This window comes from Polypterus senegalus, chromosome 1, assembly GCF_016835505.1.
Source record: "Polypterus senegalus isolate Bchr_013 chromosome 1, ASM1683550v1, whole genome shotgun sequence".
NCBI lineage: Eukaryota > Metazoa > Chordata > Cladistia > Polypteriformes > Polypteridae > Polypterus > Polypterus senegalus.
Genome location: NC_053154.1, coordinates 97,792,203 through 97,817,666, shown reverse-complemented (window position 1 = coordinate 97,817,666; position 25,464 = coordinate 97,792,203). Strand labels below are relative to the sequence as shown.

At 36.9% G+C, this 25,464-nt stretch overlaps 1 protein-coding gene across 4 annotated transcripts in view; it reads left to right on the top strand.

Moving 5' to 3' along the window:
* Window positions 1–6,963: 6,963 nt before the first annotated feature.
* Window positions 6,964–25,464, top strand: part of bdnf (brain-derived neurotrophic factor) — a 37,170-nt gene continuing 18,669 nt past the window's right edge. Inside the window, exons 1-2 of one of the 4 annotated variants that reach the window (XM_039753844.1) lie at window positions 7,497–8,110; window positions 8,702–9,267. Coding sequence is in view for 1 of the 4 variants with exons in the window: in XM_039753824.1 (XP_039609758.1) it covers window positions 8,108–8,110 (3 nt within the window). In the remaining 3 variants the exon portion in view is untranslated. Of the gene's footprint in view, window positions 7,346–7,496; window positions 8,111–8,701; window positions 9,268–22,020; window positions 22,313–25,464 lie in introns of those variants that run through there. The other 3 variants (XM_039753849.1, XM_039753824.1, XM_039753833.1) reach the window with 3 other exon arrangements.

Genomic DNA, 25,464 nt, shown 5'->3' with positions numbered 1-25,464 from the left:
TGCAGAGTGAAGGTATTAGCACTAACAATAGCTGCTGTTCATATCTATTGATAGTTCTCAGGACCTTCTAGACTTCCTCAGGTGTGTAATACTGATGTGTCTGATCTCTAGCAATGAATTCCAGGCTAGCTGGATACATAGGACCATAGTGTAGTTCCAACTCATATAGTCACCACTTAGTGTGACTTACACTGTTTGAGAGCTGAAGTCACAAAAATGAATTCATACAATAATGGTTATTTCTTACTGGTGAAACATAGTCACTACATAATGTGCCTTACACCGTTTGAGAGCTGAAATCACAAAAAAAAACATGACCTGATTGAATTCATGCAATAGTGCTTCTTTCTTTCTGGTGCCACATAATACTTTTTCTTTTTCATGAAATATCAGGAATTATATTATGAAGGCTCTATGGAAATGTTATTCAGGTAAGCAATGTGCTCTTTCAGATTTCTAGGTTTTACTAATAGTCTTTTCAAGGATTTTGGTGAAGAACTTCAACATGAATTTAGTGGGATTTCCATTTTCACTTCCTTCTGAATACCAATAATTGTCAGGCTTCCCTGTCTCTGTTTTTAAAATCTCTAAGTTTATCACTCATAACATGGTTTGTGATTCTAATACAGTGACTTTGCTTATTTTCTGAAAAACTGTTTGCTCCCATTTTATTGATACAAGATGATAACATGTTTTTCATTTGGGCACTAATTGTGCTACTTTTAAGATCTAAACGTATGGTTTCTCAGGTCCTAGAGAACTTAAATTCATTTCTTCTCTCAAACCAATTATAAAATCCATTCATTCAGTATTACAGTCAATTTTATAAACTATTTTACTTGTTCCTTTATATTTCACCATTCTGTTATATCTTGTTGGTGCCAGTGATGAGGATGACAACAAGCTGCTGTCACTGAATGGTAATGGTAGTAATGAATCATGACTCCCTATCAGGCTGGCTGCTCTGTTTGAACCAGTGTGGCACATGTCACTTGGGCCTCTTTTGCTACAATAATGTTGGACTTGTTACAGCCTGCACCAAAGCCTAAACCTACGTCCTTGGAATCCATCTCTGTCTATAACTGGCTGCACCAAGCTGCTTCCCTCTTCCACTTTAATTGTTCTTTTGTTGCTTGTTCAAGAGGTATTATATGGTATATATATATATATATATATATATATATATATATATATATATATATATATATATATATATATATATATATATATATATATATATATATGGCCTGGATATGGTATATGCAAAAATCAAAATAAAAAATAATATTGTAAAGAGACAGGTTCCTTCAAGTGCCCATGCCAGGCATCTGAAAAAGACAAAAGTTCTTTTCATCTGGATGATTTAGTCTTTCCTCTTATATGCAGGGCATCCACCATGGTGTGAAGATCATAAGGGATGGAAAACCGAGCCACACAGGTTAGCTACCGAACAGTTGGTTGGCTCACTAATAAGCTTGGCCAAGGGTGCCAAATAACTTTGCACCGGCACTGCTTGTATGAACTGATTTTTTGGCTTCTCAAACATACATAGCTAAATTAACCTGAACAGATAACTTTTATTATATTTACAATGTAACTTCCAGAGCATTTTCCGCTTGAATGTAATAAGATGTATGCTGGCAAATGGACTGAATGCGTACAGAACAAATTGTTTTCTATTTTATAAGTAATTAATTTTGTGCCAGAATTCTGACCTCCCACAGCCTTTTAAGTATATTGTCAGGTTTAGACAATCGATGGATGGATGACTTTAAAAAATGTATTTTCACTTTGAAGTTAGAATGCTTATGTTGAAAAATACCAAGACATCTCATTTAACTACATTAACAGTCCACATTTTAACAAAGTAAACGCAGTAAAGCCCCTTAAAGTGGGTACTTGTTCAAAAATAAACTGCTCAAAAAAATTAAAGGAACACTTTAAAAACACATCAGATCTCAATGGGAAAAAGAAATCCTCCTGGATATCTATACTGATATAGACTGGGTAATGCGTTAGGAACGAAAGGATGCCACATCGTTTGATGGAAATGAAAATGATCAACCTACAGAGCCCTGAATTCAAAGACGTCCCAAAAATCAGAGTGAAAAAATTATGTGGCAGGCTAGTCCATTTTGCCAAAATTTAATTGCAGCAACTCAAAATTGTACGCAGCACTTTGTATGGCCCCTGTGTTCTTGTATACATGCCTGACAACATCGGTGCATGCTTCTAATGAGATGACAGATGGTGTTGTGGGGGATCTCCTCCCAGATCTGGACCAGGGCATCACTGAGCTCCTGGACAGTCTGAGGTGCAACCTGGTGGCATTGGATGGACCAAAACATAATGTCCCAGAGGTGTTCTATTGGATTTAGGTCAGGAAAGTGTGGTGGCCAGTCAATGGTATCAATTCCTTCATCCTCCAGGAACTGCCTGCATACTCTCACCACATGAGGCCAGGATTTGTCGTGCACCAGGAGCCACTGTACCAGCATAGGGTCTGACAATGGGTCCAAGGATATCATCCTGATACCTAATGGCAGCCAAGGTGCCTTTGTCAAGCCTGTAGCGGTCTGTGTGACCCTCCATGGATATGCCTCCCCAGACAATCATTAACCCACCACCAAACTGCTCATGCTGAATGATGTTACAGGCAGCATAATGTTCTCCATGGCTACTCCAGACCCTTTCACTTCTGTCACGTGCTCAGGGTGAACCTGCTCTCATCTGTAAAAAGCACAGGGCACCAGTGGTGCATCTGCCAATTCTGGTATTCTATGGCGAATGCCAATCGAGCTGCATGCTGCTGGGCAGTGAGCTCAGGGCCCATTAGAGGACATGGGGCCCTTGGGTCACCCTCATGAAGTCTTTCTGGTTGTTTGGTCAGAGACATTCACACCAGTGGCCTGCTGGAGGTCATTTTGTAGGGCTCTGGCAGTGCTCATCCTGTTCCTCCTTGCCCAAAGGAGCAGATACTGGTCCTGCTGATGGGTTATGGACCTTCTATGGCCCTCTCCAGCTCTCCTAGAGTAACCGCTTGTCTCCTAGAATCTCCTCCATGCCCTTGAGACTGTGCAGGGAGACACAGCAAACCTTCTGGCAATGACACGTATTGATGTGCCATCCTGGAGAAGTGGACTACCTGTGCAACCTCTGTGGGGTCCAGGTATCGCCTCATGCTACCAGTAGTGACACTGACTGTAGCCAAATGCAAAACTAGTGAAGAAACAGTCAGAAAAGATGAGGAGGAAAAAATGTCAGTGGCCTCCACCTGTTAAACCATTCATTCCTGTTTTGGGGGTCATCTCATTGTTGCCCCTCTAGTGCACCTGTTGTTAATTTCATTAACACCACAGCAGCTGAAACTGATTAACAACCCCCTCTGCTACTTAACTGACCAGATTAATATCCCATAAGTTTCATTGACTTTATGCTATACTCTGATTAAAAAGTGTTCCTTTAATTCTTTTGAGCAGTATATATAGCCATTAGTTGTTAGTATTCTTATATGCAGAATGTCACAGGGCACAGGGCAGTGCACTAATCCATACCAGGACACACTCCCAAATACTCCAAGAATCATTGCAGATTATTTCTCAAAAAAGACAATAAAAGCAAATACAGAAATGTTGTGTTAGTGCGGAAGAAAAGAGTACAGCACATGTGAAACAGAGGAGACTTTTACACCTATGTAGTACTGACGTAATCAGAATAGTTAGATTATAAATTAATATTCACAATAATTCATGAAACATGTTTTTTTTCCGGTGGTATCACATAAAACAGTATACATAATTTTCAAAAATGCTAAAAATTAACTTAGAAACAATAATGTTGCTGTTCATTAGACAATGATAACTATTATGCATCCATGTTCTGAACATGCTTCATCAAAGCTAAAGGTCATTAGGTTAATTATTATTATTAGAAATATAATAAGCATAACCCAGTTTTAAATCAGTTAAATTAAAAACTGTGTGTAAGCATGATTGCCAACATTATGTAAATAATTGGCAGGGTAATAGTGGTTAAAATTTTGGACTTCAAAACATGATAGTGTGGGTTCCGGTCCCACTATTGACACAGTATGACCATGAGCCAGTCACTTCATCTGCCTGAGGTGCAACTAAACAAACAAAATAAAAAATATCCAGTTGTGTCTCAAATGTTGTAACTCGCCTTGGATAAAGCTGTCTTCCAAATAACATGGATGTTTACTACACTTTCTTTTGGCAGAGTCAAACATAGACTGAAAATAAAATGTATTGCTTTGCAGTAATGAAGGTACTCAAAATCTATTGTGACATTGTTGAAGAAGATGCTTGATACAGGCTGTCATGTGAATTGTCGGGGCGAGATGTATAAAATTCTTAGGTTAATATATTTATTATTTATTTTTTGGAAAATTTGAAAAAATTGCAACAAGAACAGGCCATTCAGCCCAACGAGCTCGCCCATTCTATTCAACTAAATTGTCCAAAAAGTCAAGATTTGAAGGTCCCAAAGTCCTACTTTCCACCACACTACTTAGTAATTTATTCCACATGTCTATGATTCTTAGCATGATGAATGATTTGTTAAGCTGATGCAGGGTTACCCCAGTACAGAGAAAATGTAAAATCATTACACTAATAGACTAAATGCAGTCTTAACGCTCATGTGTGCCTTTATTTAAAAAAGTAAAATATAATCGATTTTAAATTCATTCACATTCATTAACTTTTCTTTTTTTCAATGAAACCGCCCTCCACAGAGCATATTGTAAAGTTCAGCACCCATACCATGACATGAAGACAAGCTGTTTGAGCACTTTGGAGTTTTTATGATAAGAAGACAAGTTGTAAGGGCATGCTTTACTTTTCATAGCGTTTACTAATAAAATACACCTTGCCGCTTGAATTTTTAACTAACTCATTTAACACCAAATCAGTGATACTGGTGGATAATGGTAGACTCGAAAAAATCATCGTCATCATGCCCTAACACACCGCACCCTGTCCACTTCAGTGCACGACAGGACCATAGCAGCTGAACAGAATGTGCGCTCCACACCGTATTTACAATCTCAAGCAAATGACTCGCGCAGTTAAAAACGGCCAGTTGACTAGGCTGACTAATTAGTACTGGTGCCTAATCAGATATAACACTTTATCTGGGGTTATTACGAAAGTTTAGAGCAACAATAAGTGATGTTGTCTATCTCCGAAGCAGATTCTTGCAACTTTTAGAACCTCTTGAAACTCTGATTTCTTAGCATTCTAATTTCTTTCATCAAGACACCAACAACTTGTTTAGTTATTAGTTATGGCGAAAAGCGGGCAGATTTTTAAATGGTTCGAATGACGTGCCCCGGTCTGAGAACATTCTGCTGCCTTAAACTAGTAGTACTATGCTACGATTATTTTCTACATTTAAAGAAAAAGTACTGGCCGCTACAGAATATGTATCTGGTTATCCAGTCTGCCTATTCAAATTTTCTTGAACCCTTATAGATGGCAGGTAATCGACCCACGTCTACGAGCTAAATTAATCGTGAACGAAGTTTTGAACGCTTTTGTTGCATTGCCAATAGCAACTCGGTTGAAAAAAAAAAACCTTTAAACCAATCGTGTCGCTCAACTTAAAGAGAGCGACCAAGGACTTCTTGTGACGCACAGCTGCGTCAGTTTCCCAGCCTGCCATCACGAACGGCACTCTAATGTAACGTAGGTGCTCTCCATATGCAAAATGACGCAGGTGCAGGCTTTTTTTCTTCTAAAGCTGAAGAAATCCAGTTTTGAGAAACCGAATTAAATAATATGCTTTAATTTAGTTTCATGTTTCTGTAGTAACTTAATGTCTTTAGGGTGCATGTGTGTCTGAATACCTTAATATAATGCATGGTGATGTACGTATGCTTATATGGGATTTGAAAGCTCACATATTCCAGGAATAGATGCATTCATGCATAACCATACAACGATGGCTAAAAGTAATGATTCAGATGCGATAGAATGAGTCGTAGTTGCAGTATACATGTCTTAGGCTTCAGATATTTGAAAAACACTGAGAGATAGATGGGAATGGCACTATATAACAGAAAGATATATTGTTTGATTGATTCACCAACCGACTGTAACTAACCTACCAACGGATTTTTCATTTCCTTGAAAAATTACATTCAAGTGCCACAAACTCTATTGAAGAAACTTCGATATTGTGGAAAAGGGTCTTCTTAGTTATTGTTGTCCCAAGGCACAGTAACAACCCAGGAAAACAAATTCAAGCTAATTAAGCAAACCTATGCAGAGAAATCACAAAGGTATTGACATTTTATTAAGGAAGAGTATGATTTGGTGCAAGTTGGCAAAGACGGGGCTGAATGATAGATATAAACCCATTACTGAATTACAAATTAGATACAAACCCATTACTGAATTACAAATTGCTATCTATCTATCTATCTATCTATCTATCTATCTATCTATCTATCTATCTATCTATCTATCTATCTATCTATCTATCTATCTATCTATCCTTAGTTTACATTGCAACTGTCACTAAGTCATTTACATTAAAACTGAACCTGGAATTTAAACTTATGCGATATTTACAGTTTAAACAACACTGAACGGCTACCTCTACTAAAAATCCGCATTACCGTTCTTCGCACTTTCAATGCCCAGGAATCTGCAGGCTTGTGCGCATTTTGCGCATGGCGTGGTGCTGTTCATACTTATATAAATGTTTGTGTTTTTTCTTAGTGCGAACCAAGTAAAGTAAAACTGCTGTATATGTGCTTACATCATTCCACATCTCGCGTAAAAAGCTATGAGATATTATAATTTCCCACCACTTATGATTCACATATGATATACCTGGGAATGCAAATGACGGTACGGTAGTACACAGTTACATAAATTTTAAATATAATCACTGTGTCAGTTTGTCTATGATATCGTCTGGATGTCGCATACCTAGGTGGATTCAACTCACAGCCCATGCATGTGACCGGCAAATATCACATATTACTCATCTAGCTGTAAACTTTCGAACACATGCCACCACTCAATACAATTAGACAGCAGCTTTCCCTCGACAGATGACACAATTGTACAACCATGTAGTGCTGGGTTCGCCTAAATGAAATGCGATATATATTTTATCTAACTGTAATCTCCATACTATAGGTTTCACTTCGTAATACCGCACTTAAAGCTGGCTTGGCATTTTACCGAGTGGTTGTGTTTTTAGAAGATCCGTATTGAATCTCCAGAAAGGCGATTCGCAAACGACAGCGTGGGAAGGATCCATTCCAGCACCAGCATCAACAAAGAGGGTATTTCAAAGAGTATTTGTGAAGGTAAGTTCAAAAACATAGCAATGTCAACACAAGCTGAGCCATTAAAATGGTAGCAAAAACGCTAAACGATGATAAGATCAACAAGTTATATGAGCACCGCCACTTCAGCAACAGACTGGTGTGAAAAACTGTGAGCGGTAACTTACCTATTGCTCCTCCGCAATCGAGGGGTTCGGATTGTTGCTGTGCGCTTTGAGATTTCAAGAGTATACTCCTTTTCTGAGTTTGGTATACATTTTTTTTTTCAGAAATGCGTGTCTTTCAGCGACTAACTTTAATCTTGAGTTTCCTTTTAATTTCGTTTTTCATATTGTAGCAACCTGTGTAGCATACGGTCGTCGATGTAACAGTCTTTAATAGTTCTTCTTAGAGTTAACCTTTTTTGATATGTTAATCACGTACTATGTACTGAGAAGATACGAGGAAAAAAGAAAAAAAAATCGCGTCTGCACGGGAGCATTGCGAATACTGTATCGCTTTCATCTTTCTGTTTTTTTTTCTTTTGTATATATTTTTTATCATTTTAACCGCGAACTGTAGCGTAACAGTCTTCTTAGTATATAGCCATCAAGGTGTTGGAGACTTAGCTTTGCGGATATTGGAAAGGGTTATTAGATTCATAAGTCACACAAGTGGTGGGCGACCCGCTGAGGAAAGCAGAAGTTCTCACATGATGACTTCAAACAAGACACACTACCTTCCAGCATCTGTTGGAGAAACTGGATTTTAAGACACCTCTGTCTCTAGGACAGCTAAGAAACAATGGTGAGTAATTTTGGATTCGTATTAGCGCAGTTAATTGCCCATCCATTGCATTTAATAGTTACAAGTGTAATATGTGCCATATATTTTGTCAGCTAGGGTAGGGTATTCGAAAAGTGGGAGGGGGTGGAGATTGATTTAAGCGCACAGGTATTTGATTTACTACAACGGAACTTTCATTTTATTAGTTTAGAATCTATCTATCTATCTATCTATCTATCTATCTATCTATCTATCTATCTATCTATCTATCTATCTATCTATCTATCTATCTCCTTTAAGATAACTAACAAAGTTACATAGAAACAACACTCTGTTTGCATTTAATGTCTACATAATAACAGTTATGGCTTAAAACATATGTAAACAGTTCATCTATTAATACACTTAGCTAGCATATACATATTTTGCATGTGCCTATCCAAAACAAACGCACTAACTGTACCCCTGAGTAGCCCACGCAAATGCATGAATTCATTAATGGCAACAAGGCAAATTAGAGTCTTCAAACAATATGAAGGTAAATTAATGACTACTCAAAACTGATGGCTTCTTGTGGGATGTTTTATGCTATGTGGTATGTGTTTTCTATAGAAGAATGTAACCTGCGCTGCATCAGGTCTGCCTTTGTCAGGAATGGTCCGGTCCACGTGTGATCAAATATTCTCAGGACTGACATGGCCTGGAAGTACTCACGTGACAAGGCGTATGGATGCGTTTGGGGTAAAGGGATATCGAGGGGCGCTTTATGAAAGCGTGCTTTTTGCCCTCCTAAGTCTGCTTGCGACCGAGACGTCGTTTCAGCACTTTGGACAGAGACAGCGCTGCAGACAATCTGTAACGAGAGGACTTAACGAGCTGTTGGGATGCAAACTTAAAAGTCTTCTGACTGTTTTTCTTTTCTGAGCCAGTTTCATTTTAATGCCAAATACAACGCTTTGGACTTCAATTTGATTAGGAAATCGTCACCTAGATATTGCTTTGTCATCGCTTTGTTTGAAAAAAAAAAAAAAACCAAAAAGTTGAAATATCAGCACTGCTGTCAAGTGTCAGTTCTCAGCCTGCTTCTCTTGGTCCTCAATACAGCGACAACTTTGGGAAATGCAAGTGTGGGTCTGTGAAGTAAAATCACTAATTGTGGGGTCTTGCTGCTGAGCACGGTAAGAAAGCATGCATTTTCAAGTAGAAGAGCGGTGATAGACTTTCACGAGAACATTTAAGACACGGGTATCTTGAAACTTTGCGTATTTACATTTACTTTTTTCAGGGTCATTAATGTGCATTACTTTTGACTATGCTGCTTAATAAGGGAATAATGACGTTTAACATGGAGTATAAAATGTACAGGTTTATTTATCGTCTATGAAAAACTGTCAGGAAAATGTTGAAACTATCATACATTTTCATTGATAAACGCCGTCATGCTCCTAAAAGTATTTAAATGTTACGTTAAAAACAAATTGCATTATCAAACACTCGCAGTGTTTGTAATACGGTGTCTTTAGAGATTCTACTTTTCAGATAACATATATATATATATATATATATACTTAAAACAGAATTCTCACTCGAGGACAATTATACACAAATTACATTATCACCATTTGAAACTTATACTTTCCAGCCGAAATTAAAAAAAAAACATTTAAAAAAATCTACACGAAACAAATACACTTTCTATGAAATGCCATATTTCCATGACATATGTACTGCTTTTCGTAATTTTTATTCATAGTTAATCGTTTAATATACTCCATCCGTGTTCTGAGCAGTACATTTTTAAGAAGGCGCTCTAGCTGCTATACTCCCTGAGTCAGGATCCGTTTGCCATCAGAAGCGTTCCTTCCGTAATTAGTCTGGTTTTTATTTCCACCCGCCCTTCAGCTGAGATTTTACTTGTAGTCTTGTGTGGTTCGGGTGCTTTTCATTCATGGAGTCGATTTTTTTTTTCTTTCTTTAATTTTCTTTCTTTCGTTGTTTCTTTTTTATTCGCACATTCACCTGCCACCCATCTTTTCTACTCTTTTCCTTCTCACTCACATTAACGCGAGTGTTTGCACAACCGCTCATGCTGTGTGATACGCACAGAAACACGATTTACACTGATAGGTGTGGTTAATATGTAAGGAGATGCGATCAAGATTTCAGGCTGGGTTTAGAAAGGCAAGATACGGAAAAGGAAGTCGGAGAAAATAGCTTCCAGCGAGAAGCATAAAGGGGGTGGGAAGATAGATAGATAGATAGATAGATAGATAGATAGATAGATAGATAGATAGATAGATAGATAGATAGATAGATAGATAGATAGATAGATAGATAGTAAGCGGTTTAGGTAAGTCGTTTAATGATTTGTTGTGCAAATGCCTGATATAATGTGGGAAGCTGCGGTGACGGTTTTATTTATTATAAGTCGACAGGTTCACTGCATTTCTATTGTTTCTTTTAAATCATTTTTTTTTGTTTGCCCCCGCGAATGGGTATTTTATCGCGATTCCAAATCTAATGTGGATACAATGAGAAGGTTTGTTCGCGAGCCCCTTTTGCCACTAGGAATGTTTTTCTATTTCTGCGTCGTTCTTCTATCGACACAAAAGCTCTACCGATCTGGACCGATCCGATCCCAGTGGTCATAGGGCGTTGTAAAGAAGAGGCTCGTCGGGACAGAACAGAAACTTTTAAGGAATCCTGCGAACGAAAACAGCTGGGTATATTATTTTTGCCCAAATAATCCCCGATCAGCGCGTTGCTAAACAGCATAACAGTAGTTTTACACTTTACAAGGTAATTAGTAAGATTTTCCATGCACTTAAACAAATGAATGTACACGTACACGACATCTACACTAAATCGGACATAAAATGCATGTTGTGGGAAATCCATACTACTCGTGCGTTGTAAATATTTAAATACGACGTCACATTGCTTAAAATATACATCGCGGTGTTATTTTTAACTTGAAGCCTCAAAGACTTAAAAAGATGTCTTGCACACCTTTAAGGAATGCAACGAAAATCACCGAAAAAGGTATGATAAACAGTTTATTTAAGGTCGCGGTTTTGTGATTCGATTACCCGAAACAAAACGACAAACCGACAATACGAATTTCAGCTAAAATAACAATGCAAGAATTTTTTGGAACAACAATAAAAACATTACAAATTTAATATCAACGTTGCAATGATAATCGTGTTGACTTAAAAATAATGATTCTCCTTCTGTATTCATTGCACCGCAATGATAATGAAAATAAAATGACTTAACTATGAGACTTTGTGACCGTATGACGATAAACAGAAGAAATTCGTCACCGCTTTAATTAAACATTTTTTTTGGCTTTCGCCCTTCTCATTTCTAACTTTCCTGCTTTGTTGTTGTGTGAGATGTCTGAGAGGCGTGGGTGGCTGGCAAGCTTGTGTGCGCTGTGTGTGGGGGGATAGGGGAGGGGGTGGGGGGGTTGCACAACGCTCTTTGTGCATAAAGATTTTTTTTTATGGAACTTTCTGCAATGTACGTCATCAGATCAGTCCATACAGGGGTTTGCCCGCCTATTGCGCCTATTGCTGAAGAGAATCCCCCCGCCCTCCCTCAGCGGGAGGCGAGTGGGCGTTAAAAATAAAACCACATCAGGGGATTGACATGATATACTGTGATAAAATTTTTTAAAAATTGATCGTGTTTCACAGTTTAAGAGAAATTCAATGGGTTCAAAAAGCCATTTTTCCACGTCGATGTTGTTGACGTTTTCCAACTTTTTATTTTGAATTTAGCAGCGTATCGCAGCCACCGGTATCCCTGATTTTGTTTTTTCTTTGAACACGTACTAGACTTATTTGGCAGCGCGGCATCAGCATCTCATCTTCTTTATACCTTTAAAGGAGCGCAAGAAGCAGCTCAACGGAATAATAAAAACGAAATGGTGATGTAGCTCAACCGAACGGGTTTTCTGCTTCGCCCGTGGTGCAAAATACGGCTTTGTATCTTATTGCTAAAGCCCAAGCTCAGTTGTTACATGGTTTTTCGTACGGGATGTAGCCTAGAACCTAAAAATGTACTTATTAGTGCTGAATGTGTGTAATGGGACAGGGTGGTTGGTGGGTGACACCTGTTGAAGTGTGCGTACGTGAAAAAAGAAACTTTATCCACTGTAATCATTTATGTTGTTTGTAAGGTATATACTGTATATATATATATATAGTCAGTACTTGAATTGAATTCTCATTGGATCTGTTGTTTTAAAGTCAAACACTCCAGAATGAAGCCTCAGCAGGGTACCTGTTATAGTGTCGGCTGGAGTTCGTGGTAATCGTTTACTTTAATGTTCACCTCCAGTGGAAGACAAATATGTGCAGGTATATAGCAGTCGAGGGACAAACCTCGTTATGAATGAATGCATTTATTCATCCGTTGAAGTAGTCAGACATAAAGAAAAATAAATTGTTGAGTAAAACTGCAGTGAAATGTGGAATCTCAAAGAGAGCTAAACTCTATTGTCACACTATTTCATTGCTTGAGCCCATTTTGTTAGATCCCCTTGGGATTCGCATGCTTCTGGCTAACAGCACTGGCAAACAGTCCTGCTTTGATTAAAGGCAGGTAACAATATATGCTAAAGGAAGCAGGTGGCTGCGTGTTTGCATATCATATTTATTTGGAAGGTTATACTATAGACAATGCCATCTTACTGAATGACTCTTTGAATGCTTTGCAGACAAGTTGATGGTAAGTAAATAAAGGCAAATTAAATGGCAGCCAGAGCCAAGCTGGCAGGTGAATAAGTTTTCTTTTAAGTTTTTAACTCACATTTAAAATGTATTTGCTGCTTACAGTGTTTGTGCAGGTTGCCCACTGCACCTCTTTGTCAGAGAACAAGCTTATAATATCATCTACACATCAACATTTTTATCTTTCTCAATGCTATATCAGAACAATCTGCAGCACAAAAGTACAAGTTTATTTTTTACTTTCTGCCTTTTTATTGACTTAAATGTTTCTTCAATCTGAGACAGATCATTCCCTTTTTCTTAAGAGAAACAGATTGTCCCCCAATATCGGATGTATAGGGCAACTGCTTTATGCTCAGTCCTTGTTGTCTTCATGGTAATTCTAATGGCAGCTCAGTTCATTTAATGAGTACTTAGATGAAGTTGCTTTAAGGAATTTACTTTAATGAACAAAAAACACAACGCCAGCTTGATATCTGTCCATTGAGGGTAAGGAGGATGATCCACTTGAATTTAAGTAATATACATAATTTCACATATATCAAGAAAATGTAAAATTATATTTCAGGATATATTTTCTAGAGGTGCTACCTGTATAGGAATAGTCCATATCTGTTCTACTACGCATGGGACCAGGTGATGAAATATTGTGGTCTGATTCAGGATGGTCATAATTGAATAACCCATTATAGGACTGTGTCCAGAAATGTAATCTTCCTCACCCTTAATTTTTACTTATTATTAGTTTATTTTGTCTTTTTATTTTACTTTTTTTTATAAATATCCATCTACTTATATACTTCTTTACTTTTATCTCTTTCTATCTCAGTCTCAGATCTGTTCAACTGTTTATCCTGGTTTGTTACGGTAAACTATACCAAATAAACACATTGTGCATTGTATAGTCCATCGGAAAGGATATCCTTACATATTTTATTCTGTAAGTGAACAACACTTCAGTGTAGAAGACATTTTCTTTTTTTTTTTCACTTTTTGCAATTATGTATCTTTCAAAACTCGGTCTTTTGCTCTTCCTTGTATTACCCCATATTTTTATCAACATGATATTAATACCATCTCCTACATCCCACCATGGCCACATTTCCATCTTCTCATTCCTTTTTGGTTTATTTTTAACATATTCCTTTTTCACATCACTTCAATATCCAGAAGTATAGTCTTATATATTTCTAGTGAACTTTTAATTGTTCCTAATGTTTTGCCGCTTTCCCTTCACAGCTCTTGCAGTTACCCTCCATCTCATTATGTTGTTTTTCTTGCATTCTTTCTAATAATATTCCACCATCTTTCTTTCTTTCTTTCTTTCTTTCTTTCTTTCTTTCTTTCTTTCTTTCTTTCTTTCTTTCTTTCTTGCCCATATTTTGGTCTGTTCCTTGCACAGTGACTCAGATCTATGGGGTTGTGTCCACTTTCACACTATGTAAAGGTTATCACGCTTGCAGCTGCCAAGATGAGAAACATGTTGCATACTATGTGGGGGCTGCGTGGTTTGTAGATTAATTTAGAGCAAGAATGACAAAAATAGAATTCATTACGTTCTAAAACTTAATATTTTAAGTAGTGCATTGTACTGTTTTAAAAATCACAGTACCACATTTTGCTGATGAAAATGTAATTATCATATTTTTTCTTTTTCGTTCCTTTGGAAAAGCAAAACAGCACTAATAGTAATAAAAATATTCAAATGAAGTAAGTTTCTTTACACTTTGATCCATAGCTGAGTTTATCTTCATTTCCCTATCTTCTCAGTTTATCAACTTAATAAAATAAATATTCTTAAAGCATAACTAAGCTATAAACTCTGTGACGAACAGAACTAAATTTCCATTTTATGGGTAACAAGCAATAGTGTGGGATTTTAAATAATGTTAGAATGTAAACACTTTGGTATTTCAGGAGGATGATTCACTGAACATTTGCGATCTCCTTAGAAGATTTAATTTGCCTTATATTTAAATTATCAAAGTTAAGAAAATTTACCACATTGAATAGCGTCTTCTTGAGTCTTTATATTTTATATATGTTTCACTATTGCCGCTCTTCTCAGGTACAGTACAACTACCACTTTCAGTCACATCTGCAGTTCTCTCCGACCTAACCAAATTCTGACACTTGAAGTAAACAATATTTTCTTTCATCTTGATGGCAACGATCCATTTATTCTTCCACCTATTCTTTCCATCTTGCTTATTCCATTTCAGGCTCAAAAAGTGACTTACTTTATATGAGCTCTATTGAGTCTTACAAAACAAAACAACTCTGTACCAAACAAACGTATACAGTTCTACTCATATAGACACAATGTAGAAATGTCAACCATCATAATATGCATGTCTTTGTGGTGTGGAAAGAAACTGGAATACCAGGAGAAAAATCAAGCAAACATGGAGAAAATGTCACAAGACTCCAGGTACTCCATTTCTTTCTTCACACACCTTAAATAAGCATAGAAGTTAATTGATTAATCGAAATTGTCCCCTTCCGATGTGGAAGTGTGTGTGATTGTGCCCCAAAATGATATACACTTGGCTACTTCTTGAGTTCTGCCTTTTGCTTCATGCTGCTGGGATAGGTTTCAGCTCCAAGTGATAGTAAATTTAGATTAAGGGCATCCATACAATGGATAGATTGGTTTTGTCCCCTTCATTTTTTAACCTTATATTACTTAGAATGCTCTTTATACATTTTAGTCATGTGGTTATTTGTTTTAGCAATGCTTATAAAAAGGGTATTGATTATTTCATTTTCAATTACACCATACCTTCCACTTAGGAACTATAGGGATGTGTACCTGCTCATTGAAAACAAGGCTGTTGAAATTCAAAATACATTCTTTCTCTTTAAGCATAGTGCTGCTCTAGAACTTTAAGTGAACAATTTCTCTTTGCTTCTGTTAATTTCCCACTGCATGGTTTCTTTGAACATACTATTTATTTACTTTATAATTATTATTATTTCACTTGCAATCACATCAAGCAAGATTTAGGCACTTATCTGTACGACATTGTGTACATCACGTATTAAAGATTAGTACCAGTGAATGTTTGTGGCAGGGAGCCAACAAAGACATGAGAGGGACTCCTAGCCTGAAAATCACAGAAGTTGAGTGGGCATTTTAACATGCAAGGATTTTTTTATAGATCTGGTCGTTTCTATCTTAGACTTTAAGAGATAATTAAGTATAAAAATGTAGGCAGAGAGGCCCTGAGGATAGGTATTGAAGGACTGGCTGTTAAAAGTGAGATAAAATTTAAAAAAAAAAAGGATCAAAAACATGTTACGTAAATATCTGGACTTCATAGCACCAGCCAATTAAAGCACAGTATGAATGAATGATGCATGAATAATCTACGTCAAAAAAGCAGCTGAACATTTAAGTGACAAAAATACTTTAAGAAATGATATATACATATGTGTGTCAGTATATATATATATATATACACACACACACATATTTATAAATGCATCTAAATATAGTGTGTGTGTGTGTGTATTTATACACACATAAGAATTGAATGTTGGTTGTTAGTTTTGTGCAACAAGGATTATTATGTTGAAAAGTAATTACAACCTATATATATTATACAGTATATTTGTTTATATTTGTTTAGATAGATAGATAGATAGATAGATAGATAGATAGATAGATAGATAGATAGATAGATAGATAGATAGATAGATAGATAGATAGATAGATAGATAGATAGATAGAATGTCTATCCATCCATGTATTTATAAATTGACTTAACTCAATTACAGGATTATGGTGCAGTGGATTCTTTCCTGGCAGTGCTTGTTACTAGGCAGGACTCAATCCTGATATTCTTTAAAAACAGGAAACATGTTATGCAGGAAATGATATGTGTGGACGAATATACTTAATTCCTCAGAAAAGAAAACTCTGCTTAATTAAAAACATTTAACAGTAGCTAGGTTGTATTATTCTTTACTCTTCAAGCATGGGTTGACGTAGATCCCTCCCTTAGGTGTAGGGTTATAATGTATGCTTATCTAAAGCCAGAGTTTAGCATTTCATTGAAAATAATTAGTATATCATGCTTACTGCATCTGCACTTTTGCTCACATTTAATCTGTGTTGGGTTGATTTTAGAAGCTAATTGAACTTGCTTTAACCCATATGTATTGATCTAGTCTTTAGATTTTGAATGCACACCTTTCTATTTTAACTTTGCATTATTGCTTTATCCTTGAAATTCCTCCTTCACAATGAAGATATTTTTTTCATTTAAGGCAAATGGCAGTTCTGGTCTTTTGGTCTTACAAGAGTAACCTAATTCAATACACCAATACAAGAAGAAAAAATATGGTACATTATTGGTCTAAACTTGTACACTGCTCTTACTGTATAACAAAAGGGCACAAACAAAAGTCCCACATTGATACATGATCGAAAGGAAAGGAAAAATGAAGTTACCAAAAAACCAAGTATACTTATAGTGAAGACAAGATGATTTTTTTATCCTTCCAGACAATAGGCTGTCATTCATTAAACCCAGCTAATGAAAAAACCAGGAACTAATGGAGCAAATGGGAACAGGAAATATCCTGATGGTGCTCTAGGCAAGAAAAAAGTAATATGGCGTCTCCTTAAATATGATAGCCTCATCAAATCCATGCTGGCTTATCTACAGTCAATACTGTCATTGTTTTTAGGGAGACTGTAACAATTTCTTTGCTGCTTTGCACTGCTGGAACTCTGCTAAAATATTTGCTCCCCCTGCAATGAAAATCCTATCATGGTATTAGTAAGGCCACAAACATCTATGTGGAACTTTTTATTCAGATACCTCCAAGTGAATACAGTACTGTAGACAGAAACATATCAGGGTTTAAATGTCTAAAATGTACTGGCAAACCTCTGTTTTGCAGTTCATAAAATTGCTAAATTCCACAAAGCCCTGTAATTAAATACTGTTTAAAGCTGAAAGTGATCTTTTTAATATTTTCATCTATGTCAATAAAGTAAATAGCAACGGCCACTAGGCAGTAACCAACCTTGGACGAGGGCACCAGTAAAAAATCAGTTTAAACATTTCATTCAGAGAATATAGAAAATCTTCATGCAGAATGTGGATTCTGGGCACTGTATGGGTATGAGACAGCTGTGCTCATCATGGTGTCACATTGCTAGTGCAAAATTTATAGTTACAGTAGCCTGTAGCTTCTTGGCAATCTAATAAATCATATACAGCAACAAAAAATGTGATGCATCAATAGTGAGATTTGAAGTCCTCTTACATGATTGCAAAACGCAGATGATGTAGTCAAAGACACCAACAATTCTGCAGCAGACACTTCATATTGAACTCTTGTAGAAAATTGTCAGACCTGCTAAATATATTGTCACATCTGCAATTTACTGCTGACTAAAATGAACTAAAAGGAAAATTTCTAAGATGATTAAAAAAAAATGTGACATGACATGATGCTGTAGGCAAAACCCAGAGATAATATTAACATTAACGCTGATTAAAGATGAAATGATTGACTGAAGCTAAACATATGGAAAGGGCTTCCAAAGAAATGTTAGCAGTTTATCACAGTGAGACATGAAAACTAAGAGCAATTCTGTTTTCTAATGCCGTTGGTAATATCTATAAACATATTTTATGTTACAGACTTTCCACTCAAAAATTAGTCCAGATGATATAATCATGGTGTGCCTGATGACTATAGGCTTCACCATTAACAATGCAGGCCATCAACATACATTTGTTAAAGCTTTAGCATCAGTTTTAGTGTTTTAGCTTGCTAAAGCTACACATCATATCTGATGTACATATTTAGTATCATGACATTGCTAAAATGTAAAAGTTTAAAATGCCACTTATCTGGGGCAGTAATTTTAGTACCATGGTGGAAGGCAGAATCTGTGGGCTCTGTTGGCAACTAAACTCTTAACCATTTTAAACTCGTTTAGACCAGAATTTCTGATCCATGTTTCAGCATATAGTCTATGAATTAAAACAAAAATATGATTAATGTCACGTTCCATGAAATTTATAAAACATGTATCTTATATTAATGCATTTAAGAACACTGTACCCTTTTCATGTGTTTTGCTTTTTGCTAAAGATGCTGCCTGAGGTATATATGAGCTGCTAAAGGAATGAGACCAGGTTGAAAAAATGGTAGAGTACAACTACATATAAGTTAAAACACAACGTAAAAGTTGACTTTACTTACTCTTCACTGGCAAAAGGTGCACTACGTTGGAAGCTAGTGAGGAAAACTTGATTTCTCTCATCATCCATTCTTTTTCACTACCAGTTTGTGTGTTAACATATTACTGGTGGCAACTCTGAACTTGTTTTGACCTCAATTCAATAACCTTCCGTATAGCACCCTTGACAGCATGTTGTCTCGGTGCGCCACTGCTTGTAGAGTTTATTATTAGTGTATCTCTGTCTCATTTAAGTCAACTGGTGGAACAGATTAGACTTTTTTTTTACTGCACTCATATCTTCATTTAAAATACATTAGAAGCAATACTAAACAAATAAATTGTTGAATACTGTAAAAAATGGTTATGAAATAGACATATTTCGCTTGGCCAAAGCAAATAGCATTGCTACTTTACATGATAATATATCCTTTGAAATGTGACTTGGGGAAGCATTCTGTGTTAGGAAATGCATTCTCTTTCCAGGTGTATTTATGTTATTTATCTAGGCACTAACATTTCATGGCCATTTATTTTATTCTCCTGCCCGGTTCTTTTAAGAGTTTGTCACCTGCCTTGACAATCATGAGCATGATATACACGTATGGATCGTGACATCAGTCACACGATTAGTACACGCGATTGCATTATGAAGTTAACTTTTAAGTTAAAAAGCCATATACAACAGGAAAAACTAGACAGTAACAGGAATAAATAAAATCATATATCCAAACAGACTAACAACCTAGGCCTCTGCCTTATCTGTTTTTGACAAATTCAAGTTGGGTAAACATTTAGCCTCAAAAGAATAAAATATTCAGTATATACTAATCAGTCTGTAAAAGATTTTTTTTTCATTTCATATTGTATTCTTTTAGAAAGAATTCTTACATCTGGTTTTATATTAATGTGATGAGAACTTCTCCATCATTCTATAAGTGATTAACTTCATGAATGAAAGTGTTAGAGAGTCATTCTGAAAGGTACGCAGACAACCTGAACTTCCAGCACTGTGATTCGTGACTGTACTGAGGCTTTAATTACAGGCAGGCTAACACTGCAGTAGTTGGTAGTGTGTTTTTGTTTTGTTTTTTTTTTAGCGGGTTTCATGTTTATATAACTTAAATTATGATATGGTGAAGGGGGTTTATATCATGTGCAGGTGAGCATCAAAACCTTCACTGTTAATCCTGAGCAAATGTTGACAAGTATCGGCCTTTTGCTGCAATGCATCTACCTTTAACAGCAGGATATTAGTTAAAATGAGAGAAAACACAAAGAATATGCACATTATATAAAGCTACAATAAAATGCAGACACAGAGAGCCAGACAACTGATGTTGTGTTTCTACTTTCATTTTACAAGTCTTGAGCTGCGTCATTGCTACTTGTTCTAGGCTAGCACCCTTGTGTAAAACATTACATAACAATTATCTGACACAGAAAAAGCAGATTCTTATTGAATATTTATGCATCGCAAAGAATGATGGGGTGGAGAAGGGGGGCATCTTATTGTTCTCTTTCAAGAATGTTAGCCCCTGCATTACTGAAAAAGTGTCACCCAGGTGAATAATCGAAGAGGTTACATTAATTAACAAAATGATTTCAAATGATAAAAAGATGTAGTAATGCTTAATAATTACAGAGGGTGTGATTTTTGTGTGAACAACAGTAGAAAGAGGGCTTATAAAGGATGCATGCCTTTACAGCTAAGCAACTAAAAATAAAAATCTTGATTCCATCTAAAATAACAAGGCACCAACTACTTGGATAAGTGGTTTGATTCTTGTATCAAAATATTTATAGTAGCAATAGTAATCCACCTATCCACTTTTTGAACCCACTTATCCAATTCACTCTCAAAAAGAACTGGAATCTACTCTGACAGGCAGTACAGTACAATGGTTAAGGTGTTGGACTTCCGATTCCCGAGGTTGTGGGTTCAAATCCTACTCTGTGACATTGAGCAAGTCTCTTCACCTGTCTGTGCTCCAATCTGAAAAACAAAAGAAATGTAACCAATTGTATCATACAGTAAATGTTGTGAGTCACTTTGGATAAAAGTATCAGCCAAATAAATAAATCTTATGGAGTCAAGGCTGGGGGGCTGTCAAAAAATAGGACCTGTTAAAGCCCATTGTGGCACTCCTTGTGTGATTTAGGACTATACAAGAAATTAATTGTTGTTGTTGTTGTTGCGACGATTGGTCCTGGGTGCAATGTAAAAACCAACCTGGAAGGATCATAAGGTAAGGTGGCAGTTACAGGTCAGTAACAGGAGTAACTGGAGTAAAACAAATTGACACATAGACGAACTCCCAAACAGACAATGACTGGGACCAGAATCATTCCCAGTGTACTGCGCCACTGTGTAATACTAATGAAACTCCTGCTGAGGGTAATCATAAAAGCATTTGCATGTTCAAATATTCTACTGTAGCTTGTAAAGCTCCATGTAGGCTTTGTGAAAAAAAAAGATTGTCTAATGATGTTATATCTACAACTATATGACTGTTAACTTGCGGGCATGAAAACGGACCTTATTATAATACATTCTCATAAGTGACTATTTTTGCCAGCTTCGTTTTAATCCAGTAGTGTCTACTGTCTGCTGTCATCTATTAAGGACAAGCACTCCTTGAAAGTATATCTTGTCTTTGCCATGTTGCTTTAACCTTCCTGGGAAGTCGTGTAATTGTTTTTTTTTTCCTTCTATTTAAACTTACCTCACGAATAAGATAAAAATAAGTTTTTCTTTCTTTTTTACCTCCCACTTGTCACTTCCTCTGAACACAAACACCAGGCATGAGTCGTTCACTTTCTGGAGGCATTTTTTCTTTCTGTAATTCTTTCTTTATTCTTTAATTGTAGTGATTAATTGTCCCCACAGCACAGTAGTAGCGGAGGGCCGCCAGCTCGTGCTCACACCGCGAGTCACGTGCCTCTGACATCACGGGCGGTAGTTTGGATAGAAGAGGATTCCCACCCTCGTCCTCATTCAGAGCTGCACAAGTAACTCAGAGAGTGTGCTAGCATGCAATGTGTCTGTGTGCACCAAGATCAAATGGAGCCACTCCAGCGAGGGATGTCACTGCCTTCATCATGCAATCGCCACCATCAATAATTTAATCGATTTGCGGCGCAGCAGACAAGAGAACTTGTAGTCCCACCGGGAAAAGAAGGAAAATTACAAGACAAAACGAAAGTGAGGAGTTTCAGCAAAGAGACCCAAATGAAACTGTTCTGTTGATGTTTTCTTTTACAGCTAGGCATTAAAAGGTAGGCAGCGATTTCCTCGTTATCCGTAGTACTATGATCAGTATGACAGCAGCAGCAGCAGTAGTAGTAGTGCTCGTCTTATTAATGTTGTGTCTTCTTTATTCACGTATCCCTTTGGGAAAAAGTCTGCAAAAGTAATCAAGTGCTAGTTTCTGCAAATGTATCTCGTCTGCAGCTCGCTTGAAAGGATCCGCTGTAACTCTATCAGGGTGTTCATTAATAAGAAATGCTGTTATTATCTTGATTGAATTCTTAATGGGCGAACTGTGAGGGGGGTCATTGGAGATAACTCGATTTTCCAAAAGGGGACAGAGATACAGTTTTCACCTGACGCATAAGAACAGAATATTTTTAGAAATGCATCTTCTGCGTTGACATGGCTTAATTTTTTTAGCAGTCGTGAAATGCTCACCATCTTATTTTTTTCCGGGGACGTATCGTAAATATCGAAATCAGAAACTTAAAAGGTAACTTTGGTAAACATATGCTTTACTCGAATTGTAAATGAGGTGCCTTTATTGTGTGTGTCAATTTGTATTTTATCGTGAACACGTTTCTAATATATGCAGACATAATTTTTATACACAAAGTCCTGAAGTCTTAAGTGCGTGTTGGCTGAGACGGCGGTAGGTAGGTGACGGAAGAAGCGCTCAGACTTTTAAAAGTTGTAAAAATGAATAAAACCTGTTAGATCAATAATCGCACATATGCGGTCGTGCATATCCTGCTGATTGACAAACAGAGACAAAATGTGTATGCAGAAGGCTTTGCTGCAAGAAAAATGCATAAATAAAACAAGCAGGCTTGTAGGCAAATATAAAGTCTGATCTTCTCATAAACATTTTATAAGTAACTCGAGATGACAGGCTGCATCATTCAGCTACGGGATAGCCATGAATCTTCCAGTGACCGGTTAAACTCACAATGTGCCGATGAATTTGAAGACATGAAAATCTCGCAATACGTCGTTGTTTTGCTGCAGCTGCCGAAGATTGTCCCAAATGAGGCTTAAAAAAATGGGCTGCTCTAGAAACTGAGGGTAAAAAAAGGTTTGATCGGAGATACTTTATTATTTTCCTTCCGAAACCAACCAGGGTAAGGATTTATGAGTATTAATATATGGAAAAAGACTCAGTGGTGTACTTATTTAATGTTTATAGGATATAACGTTGTAGGTTGCTTAAAACTTTTTTCTGTTTTATTACACGCTCAGTTTTACCAGTGGAAGAATCGCATGTATTAGATGTCAAATGTGTATCTTTCATTTATTATCTCTTCACATGTCTTAGATAATGGTTTTGATTAGCATTTTAATTCTCCCGTTTTAGAATGTACTGTTTATGAATGTCCTTCTTAAAAGATAGGAAACATATTTAACGGCAGCATTCTGCCATATTAAGTACTGGATCAGACTGTGTGTGCATGGTAGCCTTTTATGAGAGAACTGCGGCAAAAATAAAGTAGTAGAACGAACTTTTCTATCCTTCCAAACTGAAATTTGCATGTTTTTTTTTTTTTTTAATCTGCTAAAGGTTTGTTGTGAACTTTTTCCTTCAATATTTTTTGAATTGGAGCTCAGTTTCATTTTTTGGCAGTTCGAATTCTGACACTACGGACAACACCTCGAATGTCAGTGCGTGTGAATTTCCCTGTTCTAATCGGAAGATTGATAGCCGTCATGTAAAGTACCTGAATATTAAAGGAATGCAAAGCGCCATCTGCAAGGAAAAAAAAGTAAAAATAATTCATATTCAAACTGCTTCTGTGTCGCGGGCAAAGGCGTCCTCTAGCGGGCATGTAAAGAATTCTCTAGGATTCTTCCTAGCTTCGAGGAATTGGTGTTCTCTGACCGTACCTTTGAACGCTGTGAGTGGCAGGACCTCGCGACAAGTCGAGATTGAACTACTTGATCGCTGCTTTGCGTACTAATGAAGAACTGTGACGGCCAAAAAAAGATGACTATGTAAACACACTGGAAAACGGAAAAAATGAAACTGGCCGAATGGAATGCTTGGTATGCGATTGCGGACAGTTTTGGTGAAATGTGTTTAACCCGTTTCCAAACTGTTATTGTATGCAATTAATCATAAAAAAGAAACACGTTATTAACTACTTTGTTTTTAAAAGCGCCGGGAACACGTTCAGATTCTTTAGGTTTTTAAACTGCACTCACTGGATAAGCCTGCAGGGCTATATAAACAGATACATTAGAGTTGTTAGGAAACACTGCTTCGTAAATGTTCATTCGCACTCTGTTTTAATCATTTAACTTTGCATTTTAGCATCGCATCCCGCTGAGTCATTGTGTACATACGACAAAGTGCTGCAAACCCTGGAAAGTCACGTAGTAAACTCAGGCGATTAACTTTTTTTTGTATTAATATTTGTCTTATGAACGCTACATTTCTTTAATTCCCTGTTTGCGAAGGTCCTCCGCTTCTGCAGTCTGGCTCTGTAGATTAATTATTATCATGGATGCACCTGTTTTTCAATCCGGTGAGATTACATTTCATACAGGTACGTGCGTTTTTACCAGTACTGTACGTGGACTCTGGTCTAGCTCAACTCCTCCTCCCCCCGAGCCATTGCACTTCTGCTTTAATGGGCTCCATTAAATAATTAATCGCTTCAGGACGTGGGATAGAGGTGTAACGCAGTTCAATTAATTTCAGGACACAGCTGGAGGGGAGAATCCTCTGATCTTAATCTCTTTCAGGAAAAATGGTCGGAGAAAGATGTCTCTTGTTTATATTCCCAGATTGTTTACCTGTGTATAATTAGAATGAATGTCTCATTGACGTGACTTTGTTTGCATAGTGGTATGAATGAAATGTGTGCAAAATGCCTGCTCTGGATGTGGATTTAGTCGAGTCTCGGGTTATGTGCACTCGCGCTGATCCAGGATTGGGTGTGTGGTTTAACACAGTCATTTCATTGGATGAGTAACCCATTCTCTGGGCTTGGTCTGTAATATACTTTTTTCCCCCCCGTTTTTCGTCAGAATCTTCCATGGATCGTTTTCAATCCAGAGTATTCCGAAATAGCGCTTGGTAGATAAAAAAAAAAACTTGGGCTAGGATTGTGTGCTTTGAAACGACAGATTTTTTTTTTTTTTTATCAACGCTTGAATCTGTAGGTTCCCGCAATGGAGC